The sequence below is a fragment of the Trifolium pratense genome, linkage group LG1 (assembly GCF_020283565.1).
Source record: "Trifolium pratense cultivar HEN17-A07 linkage group LG1, ARS_RC_1.1, whole genome shotgun sequence".
In the NCBI taxonomy this organism is placed as follows: domain Eukaryota; kingdom Viridiplantae; phylum Streptophyta; class Magnoliopsida; order Fabales; family Fabaceae; genus Trifolium; species Trifolium pratense.
Window position 1 is genome coordinate 29,786,733 of NC_060059.1, and position 20,381 is coordinate 29,807,113.

At 31.6% G+C, this 20,381-nt stretch overlaps 3 protein-coding genes and 1 long non-coding RNA gene across 7 annotated transcripts; 1 reads left to right on the forward strand and 3 right to left on the reverse strand.

The window, feature by feature from the left end:
* Positions 1–146: 146 nt before the first annotated feature.
* Positions 147–7,004, reverse strand: LOC123902189 (3-isopropylmalate dehydratase large subunit, chloroplastic). Of its 2 annotated transcripts, none has more exons than XM_045951858.1 (15): positions 6,681–7,004; positions 6,448–6,573; positions 6,176–6,346; positions 5,237–5,389; positions 5,069–5,137; positions 4,847–4,963; positions 3,820–3,894; positions 3,658–3,735; positions 3,473–3,568; positions 2,599–2,648; positions 1,817–1,871; positions 1,585–1,716; positions 1,191–1,241; positions 911–1,069; positions 147–661 (listed from the first exon to the last, which is right to left on the reverse strand). In XM_045951858.1, exons 1-15 carry the CDS (start codon positions 6,732–6,734, stop codon positions 521–523), a joined length of 1,527 nt encoding a protein of 508 aa, XP_045807814.1. In that variant the 5' UTR covers positions 6,735–7,004; the 3' UTR covers positions 147–520. The 2 variants fall into 2 exon arrangements, with proteins under 2 accessions (XP_045807814.1, XP_045807822.1); XM_045951866.1 differs by having other exon boundaries at positions 6,448–6,575; positions 6,686–6,852.
* A 1,635-nt stretch (positions 7,005–8,639) lies between these two features.
* On the forward strand, positions 8,640–9,842 carry LOC123902204. 3 transcript variants are annotated; one of them, XR_006807511.1, is made up of 4 exons: positions 8,640–8,801; positions 9,084–9,190; positions 9,302–9,322; positions 9,502–9,842. It is a non-coding gene; the product is annotated as an uncharacterized LOC123902204 (long non-coding RNA). The 3 variants fall into 3 exon arrangements; XR_006807510.1 differs by having other exon boundaries at positions 9,084–9,322; XR_006807509.1 differs by lacking the exon at positions 9,302–9,322.
* A 4,471-nt stretch (positions 9,843–14,313) lies between these two features.
* On the reverse strand, positions 14,314–14,679 carry LOC123892000 (B3 domain-containing protein At2g33720-like). Its single transcript, XM_045941857.1, has one exon. It carries the CDS (start codon positions 14,677–14,679, stop codon positions 14,314–14,316), a length of 366 nt encoding a protein of 121 aa, XP_045797813.1.
* Positions 14,680–16,730: 2,051 nt separating this feature from the next.
* Positions 16,731–17,246, reverse strand: LOC123892005 (B3 domain-containing protein At2g33720-like). The gene has a single exon (XM_045941864.1). It carries the CDS (start codon positions 17,244–17,246, stop codon positions 16,731–16,733), a length of 516 nt encoding a protein of 171 aa, XP_045797820.1.
* Between the last annotated feature and the right edge of the window lie 3,135 nt (positions 17,247–20,381).

Here is a 20,381-nt window from a genome sequence, read left to right on the forward strand (position 1 = left end):
ACTTGTTAGAAAAAAATTCCAAACCACACAACCTTTGTATATCTTTGCATTTCTAGATCTAAGGTGATTATTAATGATCTCTAAGTATAGAGCATGGAACAATTGAAGATAGGGAAGAAATGAATTACCATAAAATACACAAAAAGTACTAAAAAACCAATATTGTTTTAGTTACTAAAACTAAGAATCAATTCATTATCAGTCACAATTTCTTCACTGAAAACAAATACCGGGTTAAACTTTATTTAATAGCTTACAGTTCTAAGTTTGGCTAGAGAATACAAAACTAACCAATGTATACAATACTATAAAATACAATGGAATAATATGGATCCGGATCCTCTAATGCGGAACCTCTGCTACCGATTGTCTCGCTGTCATCTCAGCCATTAATCTCACTACATGACAGCTTTTTTGTTTTTAATTTTTCTCTTTAAAATCAGTCAGCCATTAGATTAAGAGCATAATAGATGGCAGAATATGTTGAGCAGGAGAGGATCCTTTTCCGGGATAATATATCTTACTGCAAGAACTCTCTTGGATCAGTAACATAACCGGTCAATGCAGATGCTGCAGCTGTATATGGAGAAGCCAAATATATTTCACCTTCCCTGTGGCCCATTCGCCCCGGAAAGTTTCTATTTGTAGTTGAAACACAAACCTGCATAACCAACACATCAGCAATGAAAATAAATTATTCAGATTCTCATTGTCATCACTTGTACAAGACTACTGCTAGCTCTATTCACATGAAATTATCAACTGGCCAAGTGAGACATTAAGAGCGCCCCGAGGTTCATTAAAAAGTGGAATCAAACAAACAGATAAGCAATGCTTTTGATGTAATATAGATGGAATTTGAGCTTCTCTTGTATATTACAAGAAGTTGTGAAAGAAGCAGGGAACTTGCCTGAGGTTCGTTCATGCGAGCATAGGTATCTTTTGGGCCACCCAAACAAGCACCACAACTAGGACTAGCAGGTGTGTCACAACCAGCTTCTTCAAATATCTGTGAGCAAGTCTTACCACCAGATCCAGGGACAGGGAGACTGTATACGTCCATCCATACCTGAAATTCCATTAATAGAGATACGTTGGAAAATATTTGTCTACCATAATTTACTGTGGGAATTTTATTAATGATATAAATCAACTGCTAGAGATATATAAACGTGAAGTTTTTTACGGACCTTCTGTGTTGCAGGGACAAGAAATGTGGGAACTTTGACCTTTTTACCACCCTACAAATACAGATATCATGTTCTTCGTTAGGGGGAATAGTTGTAACATTCACACAAGACATTGGCACAAACAAGTCGTAAAAAGCATATGAAAAACTTTAATTCCAACTCTAAGATCCAACATCGTTTTTCCGATGACAGTATGGCAGAAAGCCAAAAGTCCGCCATATAAACATGACGTCCGCCATATAAACATGACATTGCGGCCTATGGTGCCGCCATGGCGGGCATCCCTTCACAAATTGCCTATGGCAGTTGTCGAAAAATCCAACACACCATTTAACAACACTTCTTTTTCTAAATATAATATTATAGATATGCAGTAGGAAATTATGATGCATACTGATGCTAGAAAAACTTTCGCGGCAGCCATGAAATCTTCTGTTTTTCCACCCGTACAAGATCCTATGTATACTCTGTTAATTTTCACATCCTTGCACTCTCTTGCCAAAGCACGGTTATCCGGTGAATGAGGCTGCAACATCAATAGTATTATTACATTAGCTGAGGAACATTGTGACAGCATCAGACAATAAAAATGTCTTGATCAAAGGAAATGCAATTAAAGGACTAACCTTGGCCACAAGTGGCTCCAATTTTGTAACATCAAATCTATACTCGGAAAGAAATCTACATGCCAACAAAAAATGGTATTAGTAATGAACAAAACTGATTACCAACAGATACTAATATTTCAATTTTCAGTCGCTGTCGCCAGCTGGATTTTTTCCATTATAAATACCAGACATTGTTTTCCCTTTACCATGATAATTTACAAGGGATTCATGCTAAATACAAATGTAAGGCATATAAGTTCAGTTTGATAAATTAAGCTCATACGCAGCATGAGAATTCAAGGATGTTAATATAACTTGATCTACAAAGAAAGCCAAGTTCAATATAATGATGACCATGAAGCAGCTATCCTTTGATAGCCATAATACAACAAAAAGGAAGAACAAGAAAATGTTCTGTGCTATACTTTCCTCATGAAAATCACAACATCCTAGCAAGATGAAATATTTTCTTTATATAATTGTCAAAGTCAACATGATGTTCCAAGTTGCTTTTCCACCTAAAGGCCGAAAATATGGACCCGTTCCTTCTTATCCCTTTTTAATATTTTTTGATTGATGATAACCAATATACTAATTAAGCTTACTATGATAAACATTTGTTGTGTTGTTTTCTATTAACAGAATGACATGAACTACTACTTGTCCATCAACATAAAATTTATCAAGTTAACAGATAAAATAAAACTTATCGAGATTTAAAGTGATATATGGAGCATTAGCTATTTCTAAACACTTAAAATAATGGAGAAAAATAAAAAGAAAATGAAAACTATGTCTACCTTGCTTGCTGGTCACTATAAACTGATTCATATGGCACAGATGTCTTGCCCTGCAAAAGAAATAGAAACAACATTAAAAAGCAATGCGGAAAAATGTAAATCATGACACTTTCACTACAACATCACAAATGAATAATTTTTTGCACTCTTTGTATAATAGTTGAGAACTTGAGATACATTTTTTATTTTTTTAAAAATTAACAAATAAATTTATAAATAATTATTATGGTTCTCTATAAAATATTTTACAAATTTTATTATTTGTTGCTCTTCTTAACTCTTTGACATCATTGCAATTTACTGTGGTTGCTATTTTGATTCAATTTACTAGATTTTTGTTACTAATAAGATTTTTTTATAAGAACTCAAATGAATTGTGGCTAAACGCTCATATGAAGAGGCAAACAATTAGAAAATATGATCATTATGCCACTGTTTAACAGGGCAAACATTAGTGATGGTGAAAATAATGTGGGCTTCTTGCACTCCACACACCCTAAAAAAAAATAGGATGTTGTAGCCAGTGAAGGAGAAATGGCCACTACAGAAACTGAGGAACAAATGCATGAGGTGAGACCATCTTCGGAAAAAAAAAAGTCAGGCAGGAAAAATGGCAGTTGGAGATGTCTCCTCCCTCTGGACGCACCCTCAAACACAAAGAATTCCAAATTTTGGAACTCGAGTCAGGGAAAAAGTGATGGGACAAGTCATGAAGTATTTCTACGAGAATATTGGGTTTAAATAGGGAAGGAGGTAAGGAGAGAATGGACTCGGTATAATAAGACTCCTTAACCTAAACAATGAGACCCAAATAGAAGCTCTAGCGAAATTCAAACACAATATAATTTCAGTGCATCAACTCAGTTGTACAAACCTCGAGGTATTTATATGTAACGCTGTCAGGAGGAATAACACCATTCTTTCCACCAGCTTCAACAACCATGTTGCACAATGTCATTCGTTCTTCCATCTACCAAATAGGGACAAGTTAACAAAACAACATCTGTAATCAAAATACTGAGATCAGAACATTACAACATCTTTGCTTTGCATGCTTACATTTAAACTTTCAACAGTTGAGCCAACAAACTCCATAGACTTGTAAGTTGCACCAGCCACAGTTATTTCACCAATAATCTGAAGGTAAATAATTCACTCATGTAAGAATTCAATCTCCATATTTGCTACATTAAACAAGCAACTATTTTAAGGGATACTTACTTGCAAAATCAAATCCTTTGCAAGTAAATAATCGGGCATTTCTCCATCCATTACAAATCTCAGAGTTGGAGGCACCTGCATTTATAACAATCATTTCTATACAGTTAATTAATCGAACAAAAGTCCATCTTTGTATTGTTCCAAAAGCTTCAAGAAAATCCTTAATTACTGATTCTCTTATTTTGCTCCAATTCTTTTGCCATACGTATGCAATTGCTGTGTAAGGGCAAAAGCAGGAATTTACAACAGAACACACCCCAACAGGAAGTTATGCTTATTCAAGTCAAGATGTTATTTTGTCAAAAGTTCTAGCGATCTTGTTACATTGTTCTGATCTACCTACATCTTATCTATGGTAACAAAACGCCCTATATTTTGATATCTTAAGGTGACTGTTTCAATGTACACGGAAGTCTCTAGACATAGATATTAACCTATACTAGACACCAACCTAGTTGATAAATTGAGCCACTGGACGAATAGTCCAATGACTATTGATTGGATCTAAGTTTAGTTTGCGCTTTAAAATTATATCTTAACAAAACTATTGCTCAACCCTCCTAGTTGCAAAGGGAAAATAACACATTTAAGATGTAACTATACCGATACTTTCTTTCGTATAGTTGACATTAATCTAGCCCCTGTATCAGTTGGACGTGACGATAACATTTCTTCATGGTCACTTACGGGGAAAATTCACATGTTTGTTGATCAGAGGCAATCAAGAACATTTGTAGATTAAATAAGTCATTTTATGGCTCAAAGCTGTTGCCGAGGAATTCATTCAGTAAATTTATATATGTAATCTTAGAGTTAGGATAGAAAAGGTGCACTTCAGTGAAAAAAATTGGATGCAGGGTGCACTTCATTTGATTGGTTATGCAAACCAATGATCAAAAAAAACTAGGTTATTCTTTTCAAATATAGTTATGCTGAGAAAAGTACAATAGTGACCCTGAAAGTAAAAAGGAAAACGGTAGGAACACTGGACAACAACATCGTACAGCTTATTGAAACATAAAATCACCTTAAGCAAAAGCTTCCCTGCTCCCAACACAAAGCCGGCATCAGTATTACCAATCCCTGTTGCAAATTGACCAAATGCACCAGCAGTACAAGTGTGAGAATCGGTGCCCAAGAGAACCTGCAGAATGAACCTAATTAGAAAAGCATGAATCAAATTCTGTGAAACAAATGAACAATAATTGATTGGTCTTCAAAACACAGTAACATGTCAAACTAATCGAACCTCTCCTGGCCTGCAATGACCTTCCTGAGCAAGAGCGATGTGACAAACACCTTTGTAATCTGGATTTGCCTGCATTATTGCAATCCCAAAAATTCAATGTTCAAGGATATTATGTATATTACAATACTCTTTAGGATTTGAAACAACCAAATCTATACGAATGCATACCTTAAAATTACTAAGATCCTTGATATCATAAAAGTACTTGATATCTTGCTCGTTGCAGAAATCCCTGAGTATGTCTACATTGCGATTGGCACGTTCATCACTTGTGAATATATAGTGGTCAGGTATTATCACAACCTTTTCACGGTCCCAAACCTTCAACGGAACAATGCAGTCAGGAAGGAAATCACAAAACTTGGGACAAAGCATAAAGAGAATGACAGACTAACAATCCTAGAAAAACTACAATCCTCCTATGAATCACATAGTCATAAGTACAAAATCCACGATAATTTCTTTTAATAGCTACTAGGTAATGGTTATATACCGAAAATAACTTTCAAGGTAAAAGTAAAAAATATATATGTAGGGACAACAGAAAATGCAAAATTAAACATGCAATTTTATTTTGAAATCAATCCTAGCAAGTAAAACCATCACTGTATACCCCTTATGAGTAAACTAGAAAACTAGCGCAACTCACATGATTCATGAATATTAAATTGACAAAACCGTCCAACTGTTGTTAAACAGTGGCTATAACGGCACTATATGACTACAGCATAGCGGAATTCGAACAAATTACTATTGTTGTCAAATAGTGGCTATAGCAGCACCATAGCACTATTGTGTATCGGAATTCGAACAAACCGTGCCACACTGTTCATAGCTCTATAGCAGATTTCATATATTCAATTTTGATAAACAACAGCTACTACCCCTATATTTTTCTTCAGTTTAATTTCATTACATGTCTCTAATCCGATTACTATTACATTCAACAACCATCACACAATTCAATCCTTCACCAAATTACTTAAAATCGATCTCTACAGTTCAAGTGGTCATCCAATCCAATCACATAAAATCCATTTACACGTAAAAAATTCAACCACGCACAAGAAATAAAAAAGTTCCAAAATGAGATATAATTATAATTACCTTAGCATCCTCACCAAACTCCTTCTTAAAAATCCCAATTGAACCAGGACCACAAACATCATGAGTCATCAAAATATCAACATTGGTCCAAATATTATCCCCTGGTCTGACCTGTTGCTTCTCAGAAGCTCTAGCCATTATCTTCTCAGTCATAGTCATAGCTGTTTTCACCTAAAAACCCCATCAAACAAAAAACACTGAATCATCAACAAGAACACACAAAAAACCCACAAATCCAAAAGGGTAACCAAAAAAACACAAAGAAACGAAACTGATCCAGTGGTAGAAGGTGTGCGCTGTGTTTGCTGAGGAGCCGCAACAGAACAATAAATCTTCCTGGAAGCATGTTTGTGACATCTCTGAGAAGATGAAGAGAAAGAAGAGAGATTCAGATCTTTCTGAAAATGAAATTAAAAAGGGATTAGTTTGTGTAAAGTTAACCCTTTTGGGCAAAAGGGTTTCAGAAAAAACAAGTCTTTAAGACATAGGAAAATGAAGAAAGTACCTTGGTGGTGTGGAAGAAGGAGGTAGATGGTGAAGGAACAAGAGAAGAAGCCATTGATGAATGATTGAGGAACAGAACAGAACAGCAATGACAGTACAAACAACAAGGTGTGGCTCTGGCGGCTGATGAAATGAAAAATAGTACTACTTACGTAATTTTCTGATTTGGTTTGATTATTATTGTATTTTTGTTTTGTAGAATGTTTGATTATTATATTATGTGAACTGTGTATGTTTGATTTTTATTTTTTAATTTTTACCCAGTGTTTGATTTTCAATTTGCTTCTCCTTTTTTCCTGTGATCTGTTTTTAGTTTTATTTTTACTACAAGATTTTAATTTTTATTACACGGTTTAAATAGACTTTTTTTTTTTACTAAGGTTTAAATAGACTTTTAGTCTCACTAAATATAAAAAAAAAATGTTTGCAAGAATTAAAATCAAAATTCTTTATAATCGTAGGAGTATTTGCATATTTATGAAACTATGAAAAGTCATTTTATTTTGCAAAAAATGACACATAAATTAAATGGTATTGTTTATAGTTTTAATTATTGTCTAGTGTTAATACACATTGTGGTGGAATGTTTAAAATTATCAAAAATTCTAATGAGTGTCGACAATATTTATTAAAATAAAAAATCATGACAATCTTGAGACTGAAACAATGACATTATTGATGTTAATTCAATAGTCTTGATTATTAAAACAACGACGTCATTGACGTTAGTTCAATACAAGTTATACTCTTATTTTTTGTTGTTTTCGTCAAATTGGTATCAATAAAGTCATTGTTTTCGAACAAACAGAATATATGCAGCGAAAAAGCATCCACTACAGCTCTGCTGCATCGCAACAAGGATTTGGGATACGACCAAGGAGTTCACACAAAGAAGAACAATAACTCAAATCAACCATGACATCCCATCGAGACAGATGAAAAACCAAAAACCTAATCCACCTTTTTGAGGCTCCAGTCGAGAATATGACTGTCCACAAATACAAGTTATCACTACACACCACCTCATCAAAAGCTAATGAAATCCCTAACTATCTCGCAATTTCTTTCCACGCCATTGAGAGATTAGGACAATTGAAAAATAGATTTTCTTCCGATTCTAATTCATCGCATCCTCCTACGCAAAAAATAGATGAGTTTATATCAATCCCACTTCTCCTCAGATTATCCTTTGTAGGGAGTCTATTTTGAAACAATCTCCGAGCAAATGTCGAAAGTCTCAACGGGATCAGTGGATTCCACACATCCCCAGCACAAGTTGGATCTTCACTGTCTCCTTCAATGAGCGACATGTACGCATTTTTGACTATGTAACTCTCTCCACCCCACTGCCAACTATCAGCCTCCTCCTCCTTTCTTTCACTCCCATCACTAAGCTATTACAAACCTCCACTAGCTCAATGGTGGGGAATGGTAGGAATACTTTCTTTTGGAGAGACCCTTGGGTGGGAGGTGAAAGTTTATATAAGCTACTTGATAGACTTTATGACATTTCCATTGACAAGGATAATTTTGTTTCCGACATGTTAATAGAAGATGAGGGGGTTAGGAGGATTAAATATTTTTTAGTTATTGGTCTACGATGGGCCACTTACATAAGCGGTCCATATTAAAATTTTCTTTAATTATTATGTAGGTCCTAAACTATTTGTAAATTTTTAATTTGGTCCTAAACAAAAATCTTTTTAACTAGCTATTCATTCAGTGTAGGGGTGGACAAGACCCGAAAAACCGGCCCAGCCCACTAAAAACCGCAAAAAAAAACCGATCTGGGTCGGATCTGGACGGTTTTCTGGACCCGCGGGTATGTTTTACGGGTTCTTGTGACTACATGTGGTCGGGTCCGGTTCAATAAATCTGAACCACGGATACCCGAACCAAACCGGAATAGACATATAAAAATAATATTTTAATACTATGGAACAACAAACGCAGCGTTTTATCCTATTTTCTAGGGTTAGATCAAACATACTTCCTTCTCTCTCTCATTCAGTCGTTTCTTCTTTCACTCTCACCATTAACACACAAAATTTGAACCCTAATCTAATGGCGTTTTCGCCGCCGCTGCTACCTCCACCACCGTAAATCTTCTCTTAGAAATATGGTTTGTTTCTTCTCTGTTTTCGTTCCTCAACTCTTCTCTCTTTTTCGTTTTAAGATTTTACTACTCTCTAACAATTTTCTTTTTGCTTTTCTATCATGTTATGCACAAGAAGAAAGATATATTGCTGCCTATGGTTTAGGATTTTCAATTTAAGATAATGCTCTGGTTAATTTATTTTTCCATCCATATTCTTCTTCTCTTGTTTTTCTGTTTTTCAGTTTCCTATTCTAGTTAGGGTTTTTCATGTTACTATTTGACTAACATTTTTTTTTTTCGAGTTAGGTTTTGAGAATCTTCCATCTATCAGATGCATTTTCCGGATCTGTGAGACTTGAGAGCTAGACCCTTTAAATCCTTTGATTTTATTCTAGATCTGTGAGATTTGAGAGGTAGACCCTTTAAATCCTTTGATCATATTGCTATTTGACTAAGATAATTTATTTATTTTATTAGTTAAGGTGTAGGGTTTGATAATCTTATATCCTCTTTGCATTTTATAGATCTGTGGTGATATTTGAGAGGTAAGCATTGTAAACACCATTTGCATTTTCTGGTTAATTTAAAATCTATTCTATGATTTTGTTATTTTTATTTTGAATTTAATGTTCTTTATAATTTGTTCTGTTTTATTAATCAAGCTCCTGATTTCTATATTTTTTTATTTTTTTTAAATGAAAATTGATGAAAATAACCTTCACAGGGCTGGAAAAATTGTGGTTCAATTGAATGGTAGATTGAATAAGTGCGGTGTTATTAGTCCTCATTTCGATATCCGCGTCAAAGGGGTTGAAGGATGGACTGCAAGGCTGCTTCCCTCAAGACAGTTTGGATATATTGTCTGGACAACCTCTGCTGGTATCATGGATCATGAAGAGGCAAGGAGAAAGAATGCTGGTGGTAAAGTGTTGGGTTTTTTCTACTAGGCTATGAAGATGGCACCCTATTTCAGATTTTGATGAGCTCATAAGTTTTTGAGTGTTAGAGATTTTTTCTTCTTTTGCATGGTTATATATTATAATCTGGCTTTTACTTAGGACCTTATGTTTTTAATTTGTATTATGCTAAGTTGAATTTTGCGTAAAAAAAAGAAATTGATGAAAATAACCTGTCCAATGCATAGATTTCTATATTCTATTTTGCCACTTGATATACTTGGTATTTTCCTAAGGCTAGTTGTTTTGGTTATCTTTTTCAGGTTATTGGAAATACTCACAAGCCAATTATTAAGTTCATGGATCCAAGATGGAAGAACTATTGAATTGTTAACTAGTTTTAGTATGATATGTAGGGGTGTTTAATCTAGATTCAGTTTGAAATTAGACAATAAGGCATTGATAGTTAGTTTAATTTTTTTTTACTGTATTAGAATTTCAATGTATGTAATTTAGGCCTATTAAAATTTAAATGCATGTGATTTTAGTTATTTAAATTTTAATATTTGATATGAGCCATTCTGATTTGGGCCTATGAAAATTTCAAAACCAAGTTGTGAATGTGTATATATATAAAAACAACCCAATTTAAATATTTGGACCTCTGTAAAATAAGAAATCTAGTAAAAGGTAATAAGATTTCAAAAAAAAAAAAGCAAAAATATGTTATTGGGCCTTACAAGTGACCAGCCCAATAACCCGAACAACCCATTCGAACTAACCCGTAACCCGCTTAAACCCAACCCGTCCAAACCGTTAGTAGATTTTGGGTTGATATGGTCCCGTGGATTCCACCCGTGGATTGGGCCGGTTTGAGGTTTTGGGCCCATACCGACCCAAACCGGCCCGTTGTCCACCCCTAATTCAGTGTTATACTTCTGTTAGCCAACCCAATCAATGATCAAACTGTAACATAAAAATCAAAATATAAAAGATTTAGTCAATTTTAAAATTTATAAAATAGTTTGGAAACCTAAATTATTTTGAAAAATAGATGAGATGATAAATAATCTCTTCTAATTTAATTACAGGTCAACCTTTCGAATCTAGGATCTTTGGCTGATTGTTGATCGACAAGCCTCGGAGATGGAGTGTACTTGCAAACATTTTGACGATCAATAAAGCTTTAACAAATACAAATTTTATAAAATCCACGGTTAGATTGAAAGCTTATATCGTATATATCATCCGTATTAATTTTTACCAAAATCTAAAATCGTTTGGTATGTTATCGAGATCAATCAAGATTAATGGTTTATGGGTTTTATTGAATACCGTTAATCTTGATCGATCTTAATAACATATCAAACGATTTTAGATTTTTATAAATTCTAACATAGATGATCTATACGATATAAACTTTCAATCAAACGGTTGATTTTGTAAAATTTGTATTCGTTAAAGCGTTATTGAGCGATGTAACATTACTCAAATGTTACACCGGTGTAATTTGATCCCTCCCTATATATATATATATATATATAGTTTTTATCTTATTAATAATAATTAAAAATGTCAGGTTGTCAACAAAGAATAAATTAAAATGTCAACATAATTAACTTCAAAGATTTAGTCTAATAGTAAAAAGACATGTTTTGTCAAAAAAAAAAAAATAAGTCTTAAATTCGAGTGGTCTCGAGTTTGACCTTGGGCACTATCCTCTCATCCTAAATTTACTTTATAAAAAATCCAAATAATTTTATATTTAATGTATTTATCTACTAGTAATTATAAGCTACTCATTATCTACTTCTGATTTTTACAAAATCAAACTTAACCCATTTTCATTAACGAGTAAATCATCAATACAAATAGGAGAAAAATCAAAATATTGTTGTTTAGTACAAGAATTGACTGCTTTTTTTTTTTTGTCTAAAAACGGACTAAGGACTCATGGTCTCTATATAGCATACTATGTAAAGCCCCCACCACTAGATTAAATCTAGTGACTTTGACTATTTTTATCTTGAATGTATTGTTTGATCTACCATTATTTATTGCACAATTGAAGGAATTGAGAGAGTCACTAAGGTTATGTTTGGATTTGTGGTATTTGATGGAATGGAATGGAATGAAGGGGTAACTAATTAGATTCAATTGTTTGGATTTGTAAAAAGTCAATGGAATGGAACTCATTCCATCCTATACCATTCAATTCTCCAATTTTCCTTTCCACCCAATTTGGGGCGTATGCAATGTAATAGAGCTTATGATTAAAGATTACTCTTTTATCCACTTCATTCCATTATATTTCATTCCGCTCCGTATTGTTCCAGCAATCCAAACATAGCTATTTAGAGTCCGTTTGAATTAGCTTATTTTTTAGCTTATAAAAAATAATTTATGCAAATAAAATTTTATATTAATTATATAAGTTCCCACTAACATAAACTGTATTTTTATAAGATATTTTTTCATAATCTATCTTGACAAACTTATAATAATATATAAAATTTATTTATTTACATAGTTATTTTCCATAAACTAAAAAATAAACTAATTCAAACGGATCCTAAATAGCTCTACTTAATCATATGAAAGGATCTACTCCGGTCATTAAATATATTACTCCCTCCGATTCTTAATATAAGAGAATATTTGTTTTTTAGGTTCATTGAGTTTCTAATGTATTTAATCTATATTATTGACTAGATATATTAATGTAATGAATCCAAAGAGTAACTAGTGCCGAGTGTTTAGAGTGGTTTTAATGTTGCATGATTGTAATTAATGGTAACCTAGTTAGTCATAAGGGTATGTTAAACAGTGCACCCGGTGCACTTGTTAAGCATACCAAAAATAGAAATAAAACATAAAGTTAATGTTGATAAAAACAACTTTTTGCACTTTCAATCATTGAACGCACGAGTTTCAAGATAAAATTTCCTTATTTATGTATTTAACTAGTGCACCGGGTGCACTATTTAACATTTTCCTAATATAAAAAATCATGATTAATGTGTTGAAATTGAACCACACCCAATTTCTACATGCGGGGCTGACATGGGTATTTCTACAGTAACAACAAATTCATGTAATGAGGGATCAAGTAAAGGATAGGGATGCTTATAAAAAAAAAAGTAAAGGATACATATAAAGAGATCAAGTAATAAAATTTACAGCTCTATTTTTTCTCATTAAGCACCGATTTGTGTGAAAAATGAGATGGTGTGTATTCAGAGAAATTTTTTGTTGGGAAGAGACTTAAAATGCAAGAAGGTGTGTTGGGTTAGTTGGAATCGTATATGTCAACCAAAGAAAAAGGGAGGGTTGATAGTTAAAAATTTGGAGTTTTTCAATTCATCACTTTTGTGTAAATGGAAATGGAGGTGTTTGAACAACAACGTAACTCCTTGGCATGAATTATTAACATTTTTCATTGGGGTATAAACCGGAGAATCTTCACATTATATGAGGTAATTAAAAAACAAATTGCGGAGGTAAACCAAAACTCGCCTACTTTGCAGGGAGGTAAAAACCTATTTACCCAATTATTTATTTTGTTAAAGTGACGCTCATTTTAAAACAAAAATTTTTTTTTTTACGGTTATTATAATATTTATTAAATTAAATATTTATTAATTGATTTATTTTTTATCATATCACCGCAACACCTTTAAACTTATGTAAAAAAAAGACATGTCTTATGTTATGGTGAGTTTGTAACTAAAAAAAATTTGTTGTTAAAAAAAAAAAGACATGTCTTATGTTATGGTGAGTTTGTTAATAAAAAAAAATTTGCTTGTAAAAAAATATCAAGTGTATTGTTGGTATTGTGAAAAGTCCACAACAAAAATTTTTGTATCATCTTTATGTACAGGTTATATAGTTTTATAGATTAGATTTTTTCCTAAATATTTATCCTATTAAATCTACAAATTAAATTGTACCAAAAAAATAATCTACAAATAAATTTATGTCAAATAATCTTATCAATCATTAATATTTATATTTTGAAAATTTGTTATTCATTATTTATGTCAAGACATCGATATCATTGCAACACATTCCAAATTTTATGAATCTTGTCTCGAATCTTACTAGATTCATTTGGCAAAACAAAATCTTATTAAATTATATTAGATTTTGTTTATTTTGTGTCTATGGCTAATTATTTTCTCGTAAACTAATTTAGTGTGGTCAGAATTTCACATTTTTTTTAAAAAAACAAATGAAAATTCTCATATTTAAACTTTGACCCATAGACATTGCAATTTTTCAATCCTAATAATCAATTGAGCTATGCTCATCGAGAGCTTTAACGCCTACTTTTTATCTTATAAAATTCATATCTATAATTAATAATTTTTAGAAATTGAGTATTCAATCGGTGTAAATCATTTACCAAATTGTATGTTATGCTTCACAGTTCACAACATACATTAAGCAATTTGTATCTCCAAACATGCAAATACCAAACATTACTTGTAGGCATCACAAGGAGTTTTCTTATCAAAAAACACAAACTATATGTTTTTCAAATAACAAAAGACTACATAAGAAAATGATCAATTCGGCCCAAACATATTTAACTAGAGTAATGATCAAGGAGCAACAAGACACCAACAAATATTTATAAACTAATTAGAGCTATTGAGAACTGAGAAATTAAATCGTTGGTTTGCTTGATCCCAATGAAAACCAATTACATCTCCTTTCTTTAAATTCCTTCGAAGAACAAAGTCATAGAACCATATCTTGATGAAAACATGACTTGGTGCAGAAGTCCATATCTTGAAAACCAGAGAATGACGAGATTTTGTGTCAACATCCCATACTTGAACTTTCACTTCTTCTTTCTGCTTAGCAGCTTCAGCACCACCCATCAACACAAGAATTACAAAATTATAAGTCAAATCCTTATTCAACAAAAGCCTACAACAACATACATCACTCTCTTCCAAGACCTTCTTGATCTCCCATGGATCATCATCATTCATGTTCATTGTTGATAGATGAGTGCTTTCTTGTTGGGCATGTTTTCTTTTCTGGATGAAATGAGTCTCATCAAATGTTAAACAACGAAAGGGGAAACAGTGGCAAGAAACACCACCAAAGTGATAGACAGACACAAACAAAATTATCGATAAGATTGATGTGGTTAGTCATGAATGAAAGTTGAAGTATTATTTTGTTAAATGTCAAACCCTTAAAATAACACACCTTTCTTAAAATAAATTTTTATCCGGTGAATTTCATATGTACTTCACTAATTTTGTATGAGACCTATATAATTTAGTGAAATCAATTTGAATAATTGTGAGTTGGAAAGGAATGTTATTAGTGAGTGAGTGAGTGCATGTGTTACTAATATTCCCTTTTTATTGAGAACTTTACATTCATGTTATTTTTCAATTTTTTTAGTAAAATTTCTTATAAGTTCTTTGGTGTAATGATCCATTAACTTGTCTCCATTGTATATAATGGAGGTTCACTGAATTGTAAGGGTTGAATACACATTATACTCCTTATAATTCAATTTTTGCTTATAATATATATATACACATCAATTTAGGGTTAATTTTCTCTATCTTTCAATATATTAGATTAGATTAGATTAATTGGGCCGGCCCACATAAAAATACCGTTTTTTTATATTCTTTTATTTGGAATTACCAAATCATTTATCTAATGAATTTAATTTATATGCTCCGTCGATGTAAAATTATTTTACACATGCGTCCAATAATATACCAACACATCATGTATGATATTTAAAAACACATGATGTGTCATGTTCATTAAATGATGTGGCAACACATCATTAGATGTATGTGTAAAGAATCTATACACTGACAGTGTACAACAATTAAACTCATTGATAATTATGAAGAACTAATACATCAAAATAATATAAAAAATATTGAATAAAAAGGTAAAAAAAAAAAGGTCAAATGAAATGGGTCGGGCTGGCTCATTAGCCCAGTTGGCCCACAAGGGTCGGGCATGATAAATTCTAGCCCAATAATAATCGGGTCGGGCCAGCCTAGCCCATTTATTTGAACTGGCCCACCGAACCGGACTGGGTCGGGCCAACCTATTTGACAGCTCTACTTATGTTATTGATCTCAACATTAGTTGGTCCTTTTTGTTAAATTTTGAGTTAATTTCTTCTAAAACTTTCACACAGTACTCTCCTGAGTGGTCCACGTACGCAAACTCATTAGACAAGTCGACGATTTAAACAAAAATTTGACGAAAATGACCAACTTGAAACTTTTTAAACATAAGGGACCAAATTGAAATCTAAAATAAATATAAGGGACCAAATATAAAATTAAGCCAAAATTTGTCCTATCAAATCTAGAGATAAATTTATGTCTAATAATTTTATCAATCATTATTATTTATATTTTGAAAATTTGTTATTCATTATTTTTGTCAAGACGTCGATATCATATCAACACACTCCAAAGTTTATAAATCTTGTCTCGGATCTTACTCGATTCATTTGGCAAAACAAAATCTTACTAAATTATATTAAATTATATTTATTTTGTTTCTATGGCTAATTATATTTTCATCAACTAATTTAGTGGTTAGAATTTCATTTTTTTTTTTTAAAAAAAATAAATGAAAATTCTCATATTTAAACTTTGACCCATACACATTGCAATTTTTCAATCCTAATAATTAATTGAGCTATGCTCATTCGAGAGCTTTAACGCCTACTTTTTATCTTATAAAATTCATATCTATAATTAATAATCTTATCAAAATAATTTTTAGAAATTGAGTATTCAATCGGTGTAAATCATTTGCCAAATTATATGTTATGCTTCACAGTTCACAACATACATTAAGCAATTTGTACCTCCAAACATGCAAATACCAAACATTACTTGTAGGTATCACAAGGAGTTTTCTTATCAAAAAACACAAACTATATGGTTTTCAAATAACAAAAGACTACATAAGAAAATGATCAATTCAGCCCAAACATATTTAACTAGAGTAATGATCAAGGAGCAACAAGACAACAACAAATATTTATAAACTAATTAGATCTATTGAGAACTGAGAAATTAAATCGTTGGTTTGCTTGATCCCAATGAAAACCAATTACATCTCCTTTCTTCAAATCCCTTCGAAGAACAAAGTCATAGAACCATGTCTTGATGAAAACATGACTTTGTGCGGTAGTCCATATCTTGAATATGAGAAAATGAAGAGATTTTGTATCGACATCCCATACTTGAACTTTCACTCCTTCTTTCTGCTTAGCAGCTTCAGCACCACCCATCAACACAGGAATTACAAAATTATAAGCCAAATCCTTATTCAACAAAAGCCTACAACAACGTACATCACTCTCTTCCAAGACCTTCTGGATCTCCCATGAATTGTTCATTCTTGAAAGATGAGTGGTTTCTTGTTGGGCATGTTTTCTTTTCTGGGTGAAATGAGTCTCATCAAATGTTAAACAACGAAAGGGAAAACGGTGGCAAGAACCACCACCAAGTGATAGACAAACACAAACAAAATTATCGGTAACTTTGATGTGGTTAGCCATGAATGAAAAAAGTTTGAAGTATTATTTTGTTTAATGTTCAACTCTTAGGTACTTATATATATATATATACATCGATTTAGGGTTAATTTTCTCTATCTTTCAATAGATTAGATTAGATTAATTGGGTCGGCCCACATAAAAATACCACTTTTTTATATTCTTTTATTTGGAATTACCAAATCATTTATCTAATTAATTAATTAAAATATTCAAATAATTTTATGATAAGTTCTTTAAATATTCAAATATGGAATTAAATTTTATGGTAAGTTCTTTTTATATTCTTTTATATTGAATTTTATGGTAAGTTGTTTAATTATCCAAATATGGTAATTTCTTTAATTAATTAATTAGGAATTAGTTATTGTTTATCTAATTAATTACTTCATTCGGTCCTTAATATAAAGAAGAAGTTCATTTTTTAGATACATTGAAATACTAATGTATCTAGTCTATGATATAGTCTAGATACATTAATATTCCAATGTATCTAAAAACTGAACTTCTTATTAAGGGGTAGAGGGAGTATTTATAGTAGCCAAATAAATTTATGGTAATTATTTTTATATGGAATTAAATTTTATGGTAAGTTATTTTTATATGCTTTTTTTTAGGTAATATTCTTTTTTCTTTTACATAATGTTTTCTTATTCTTTTATATGTAGTTTTACGGTAAGTTAACATCTCATATCGAATTATCTAGAATATTGATAGGAGCATTCATAACTAAATCGGGATACCTTAAAATACATTATACAAAATATAAAACATAACTATCTGAATCTAAAACATGAAAAGGATTACAATTATCCAAGGAGTGAATACAAATTGAGCTAACAACTGAAAACAGAACTATCCGAATCTTATACAAAATATAAGATAAATCTTGACGTCAGCTCTATCGCGTAATCCACATATATAAATCTTCATGCTTCAAGGCCACGATACCTCGACAAACCCGCTTATCTGAAAAATTGATAATCGTGGGGTAAGACTGCACTAAGCCTTCGTGAATTCCAATTACCCGACTAATGGTGACTACACTGGGCGCAACTGAATTAATAGTTCTCTAATTCTTATGTGGTTCTGAATCATAGTCTAATAACATAAGGCATAATACATAAATATATAGTATAACACACAATTAATTATCTTGTTCGTTTTATCCTTTACAAATCATTCTGAGGCAAGCTGGTTTCGAAGTGTCTTATTTGCGTATTGCCTATAATAATGTATGTCAGGTTCCGAAGCTGGTTTCTAAAATGAATCATTTGGCTTGATGCTAATGATCAAGCAAAATTGATATATTTAAATTTCTAATTCTTACTTCATGAATCTAATTGTTATTTATTCCCTCTTAGAGTATTTATATACTTGTCCTGAATTCTTGGCACTTAATTTCCTAAATGTGATTAACATTCAAAATACATAAACAATGTTACACTGTCCATTGAAATACACTAGAAAGATTAGAGATATAAAACGAGTGGTTGGGTAACGAGAGTGATAAATAACATTTATTTTAAAATAATATAATATAAAATTAAATTTTATATACGTGGTACTCATATTCAATCAAATTTTAGAGTACAAGAGTTTTCACATAATTTTAAATTACTTTCATTTTCATATATAAGACCTATTTGTAAAATTTTGGTTTCACTTTTTATAAGACTCTTTCCAGGTTTAAGATGTATTAGATTTATTTTTTACAAAAATACTCATAATCAAATGAAAATAATTAAAAGATCAACCATTTCCCTCTTCAATGCAGAGTACCTACTTTTTAAGCATCGGTACCAGTTTGGTGCTCCACCAGAGGAAACAAAATTGAGTACATAAGTATCATTTCTACAATAAGTACTCTCTTATCATTAAAATATTTATGAGATTTATTTATAGAATTATTGGTGGGACTCATGTAAAGTAAAACTTTTTAAGAGGTATTGGGTTATAGAGATTGAATGTTTATTAAGAACTATTATTAAAAAAATTATAAATAAATAATAGGATTAAATATGTTTTTAGTCCCTATATTTTGAGAAATTCTCAAGAATGGTCCCTACATTTTAAAAATGGTAAAAAAAATTCCATAAATTTTTCCGTCATCAAGAATGGTCCACTCCGTCTGTTCTTTTTTTTTTAAAAAAAAAAAATATAGGAACTATTGTTGCCTATTTTGAAAAATGTAGGGACTAAAATTAAAATGGTGGGGTCCACAAATAAGCATTCCGTTAGATGACCTTGAAAAATCAGATGGAATGAACCATTCTTGATAACCAAAAAACTGATGGGATTTTTTTGACCATTTTTAAAATGTAAGGACCATTCTTGACAATTTCGCAAAATGTTAGGACTAAAAATATATTAAACCCTAAATAATATGTACACGTAATACTCAATTAAATACTAAAAAATAGAGAGTTTTATTTTGAATGTTCTTAATTTTTATGTTTTTGACAATTAAGTCTTATATTTTGTGATAGAGGTAGTATTTAATTTAATTTTTATACTACTAATTATCAGATTTTGTGATGGAGGTACTGTAGTATTTAATTTATACTACTAATTATCAGTTACTTATTTGCATCATAAAGCAAAGCGGTATAGTCGTATAGATCTAATGTGCAATTCTCATTGATCTCATTTTCTCTTCCAAACTGTTGTCGAAATTACTTGACACGTTTTAAAGATAATGGACCAAATTAAAATCTAAAATAAACGTAAGAGACCAAACATATACTATACATAAGCCTAATTTTTATTAAATCTTTATTTGTTTAAATTATTATTTTTACAATAAATTTAAATGATTTTTTCATACCAAACCTTTTTTTTCCGAAAAAATAACTTTTTTATTTTTGTATAAAAAAAATGGAGATTTGTGGCGTTTTTAAACCCCACAATTTTTTTTTACAAAATATTGGTCTTATTGTGGCAGCTTAAACCGTCACAAAAAGGTAAATCTACATATTTTTTTACCTGAGAGACTCATTGCAGTTTCAAATTTCTATAAATCGTTTTCTTTTAAAATTTGGGATTTTTTGTGGCGGTTTTAACTAGAGCTGTCAAAGGGGCCGGTCTGGCCCGGCCTGGAGGGGCCCGGTCAAATAAAGGGGCCGGCCCAGCCCGGCC